The 3,188-nt window shown below is 52.3% G+C and overlaps 1 protein-coding gene across 1 annotated transcript; it reads left to right on the top strand.

The window, feature by feature from the left end:
* The first annotated feature begins 280 nt into the window (after positions 1-280).
* On the top strand, positions 281-2,937 carry LOC100382486 (uncharacterized). Its single transcript, NM_001175225.1, has 2 exons — positions 281-1,144; positions 1,253-2,937. The coding sequence occupies exons 1-2, from the start codon at positions 333-335 to the stop codon at positions 2,859-2,861; spliced, it is 2,421 nt and encodes an 806-aa protein (NP_001168696.1). The 5' UTR covers positions 281-332; the 3' UTR covers positions 2,862-2,937.
* The last annotated feature ends 251 nt before the right edge of the window (positions 2,938-3,188 follow it).

Raw genomic sequence — 3,188 nt, 5'->3', positions numbered from 1 at the left:
TAAATCGTTTTCGCTTATTCGTTCCTCCGTTGTGATATAATATTTGCGTGACGGATGAAGCGCTTTTGAGCGAGGTTACCGAACTTGTCGAGTGATTATATGCATCTAAAGAGTTGTCTAAGGTCCGTTGGATAAAGACAACTATAAGTGGACCTAATAACTTGGAAGTTCCGTCACATCACTTAGCAATTGAAAAAATATTACGCGCACCCCGACACCATTCCTAGGACGAGGCGGTGAAGACTTGGGTGCTCTGCAAGTCCACGCCCATCCTCGGCTCGGCGGCGACACGCGCAAATCGAGATCTAGAACATACCGATCCAGCCGGCGAGATGGACATCGTGGTGGGTGCGCTGTCGGGCATAGTGGACGCGTTGCCGGGGAAGCTCGGCGAGCTGCTGGAGCAGGAGTATGCGCTGCTCTCCGGCGTCCGCGGGGATGTCATCTTCCTCAAGGATGAGCTATCAAGCATGCGCGCCGCCATCCACTACTGCGAGTCCCTCGACCACCACGACTCCCAGACCACTGGATGGATCAGCCTCGTCCGCGAGGTCGCCTACGACATCGAGGACTGGGTTGACCTCTTCAGCATCCGCGTCCACGGCGGTGCCCAATCCACTTCCGGGTTTCGTGCCTGGCTTAGCCGCAGCGTGGACAAGTTAACGGCGCTCCCCGCTCGCCACACCATCGCGAGCGAGCTCCAGGGACTCAAGGAGCGCGTTCTTGAGATTAGCCGGCAGCGGAACCGCTACAGGCTGGGCCAAATGGTTGGCACCACCTCGCAACATCCCCATGATCCCAGACTTTCTGCGCTCTTCGTCGACCCCGGCCGCCTCGTCGGCTTCGATGGGAAGGTGGAGGACGTGTCCAAGACTGTCATGGACGCCGGAGGTAGTAATGGGCTGAGAATCGTCTCCATTGTCGGGATGGCCGGCTCAGGGAAGACGACGCTCGCAAATGCTGTGTACCGGCGTCTCCAAGCAGACAACACCTTCCAGTGCTCTGCTTTCGTCTCCATCGGACCGAAGCCGGACATGGTGAAGACAGTCAAGGATATGCTCTCAAGACTCGGCGACGGCCACCGAGGAGGCGAGGACATTAGCCAACTCATCCCGAGGGTCAGAGGAATACTGGAGAAGAAAAGGTAGGCCTAGCATGACCTACTGAATTTTGGCAACCGGACATATATAAGAATCACAAGCTGGTTCGGTAATATTTCGCTTCACCTGTGCATCCTTTTTGACTATTACAGGTACCTCGCTTGGATCGATGATATATGGAGTAGTGAACAATGGGGAGTAATAAGGTGTTGTTTTCCAGACAACAGTCTTGGTAGTAGGATAATCACCACATCAAGGAATGATGCGTTGCCCACCAATCATCATTACGGTTCAAGCAAATTTGTCTACAAGATCGGCCTCCTTACTGACAATGAAGCCAGGGAGTTGTTTCTGAAGAAAGCTTTCAGCAGCCGGAATGACTGTCCACAACATCTGGTGGATGCTTTTACCAAGGTTCTGAGAAGGTGTGCTGGCTTGCCACTTGCTGTGGTTAGCGTAGCTGCCAAGTTAGCACACAAGCAATCAAGAGAAGAATGGGAGAAGCATGGATTGAACTTGCTATACAGCTCACATTCAGATGGGTCAGATGGGCTGAAGCAAATACTCCATCTTAGCTACAGCGATCTACAGCCACAACTCAGGTCATGTTTGCTGTACCTGAGCATATTTCCTGAGAACTCAGAGGTTGAGACAGATCGCCTAGTGAGGCGATGGATTGCCGAAGGACTCATCGCTGCAAGCAATGAGGATACGGCAATCAGTTCCCTCAATGAGCTAATTGGGAGAAACTTGGTACAACCGTTGGATCTGAACCATGATAGTATCCCAAGGTGTTGCAGAGTCCACCCAGTGATATATGATTTCATTGTTTGCATGTCGATGCAAGACAACTTTGCCACTGTAACGGATGCTCAACATGTCCCAATCAACAACAAAACTGTCCGTCGGCTGTCCCTGAATTTGAAGAGCAACAGCAAGCAAGATCAGCCTGCAGCACGAAATGAGACTACTGATTTGTCTCATGCTCGCTCAGTCACTGTCTTCGGTCACGCTAGTGCCACCCCTCATCTGACTGATCTGAAAGTGGTGCGTGTGCTGGATCTCGAAGGCTGCAAAGGTCCTGTGTGCTTGGATGGCCTATGCAAGCTGGTGCTGCTGAGGTACCTGAGCCTCAGAGGCACTGATGTCAGTGAACTGCCAGCGGCAATTGGGGATCTAAGGTGCTTGGAGACACTTGATGTGAGGTCAACGAAGGTGGAAGAGCTTCCTCCCAGTATTGTAAGGCTGCAAAAGCTAATGCATTTGCTTGCTGGGAGTGCCAAGCTGCCTGACGGGATGGATAAGATGAAAGCCCTGCGGTCATTGTCATGCGCTGCTACCACAAAGAGCTCTGCCAACGTCGTGGAAGAGCTCAGCAAGCACCATAACTTGAGACAACTGGAACTGTATTACTATGCTACTGAAACGCCTGGGAATGAGAAGCAAATCAAGTTCCCCGCTGATGGGCTCCAGACTGTGAAACAACTGTGCATCCGGTGCACATCACCATCGGTGACATTTGAGCCCCGTGTACTGCCAAAGGTCCAAGCACTTGTCCTGAGATTCGAGAAAGGCCGTGCTGATGACACGATTGGCGTGTCTGGCTTAGAGCATCTGTCGAGCCTCAAGCATTTGGTACTTGAGTTTGAGCAGCATGATGCGGGTGCCATGGCGACAGTTACTGCAGTGAGGATGGCTGCTGAGGGGCTCCATCTAGATCATCAATATATAACTCTAAAGGTGGATGGGAAAAAGTACTGAGGCTATCTTCAGCAAAGGCGTGTATATAAACGTAGAAAGCACTGTTTTACAATATATATTACACGGTTTACAAAGTAGAATATGAAATAGTGAGTCAGATATGTGGTGCCGAGGTGGGATAGGGATGTTGTTTGAGATAGGCTAAGATTGTGTCGAGAGTATAGTTGTCCAAACAGGCGGGGCCCACCAGGCAGCCCGTGGCCCGGCTGTTTTGGACCGTAACCAGCCCGGCACGGCACGGTGACACGCGGGCCGTGCCTGGCCCGACCCGATCATCGGGCCGTGCTTAGGTCGATGATCCAGCCCGTCGGGTCAGCCCAGGCACGG

This window comes from Zea mays, chromosome 3 (genome assembly GCF_902167145.1).
Source record: "Zea mays cultivar B73 chromosome 3, Zm-B73-REFERENCE-NAM-5.0, whole genome shotgun sequence".
In the NCBI taxonomy this organism is placed as follows: domain Eukaryota; kingdom Viridiplantae; phylum Streptophyta; class Magnoliopsida; order Poales; family Poaceae; genus Zea; species Zea mays.
Note: the sequence above shows the minus strand (reverse complement) of the source record. Positions and strands in the feature narration are given on the sequence as shown.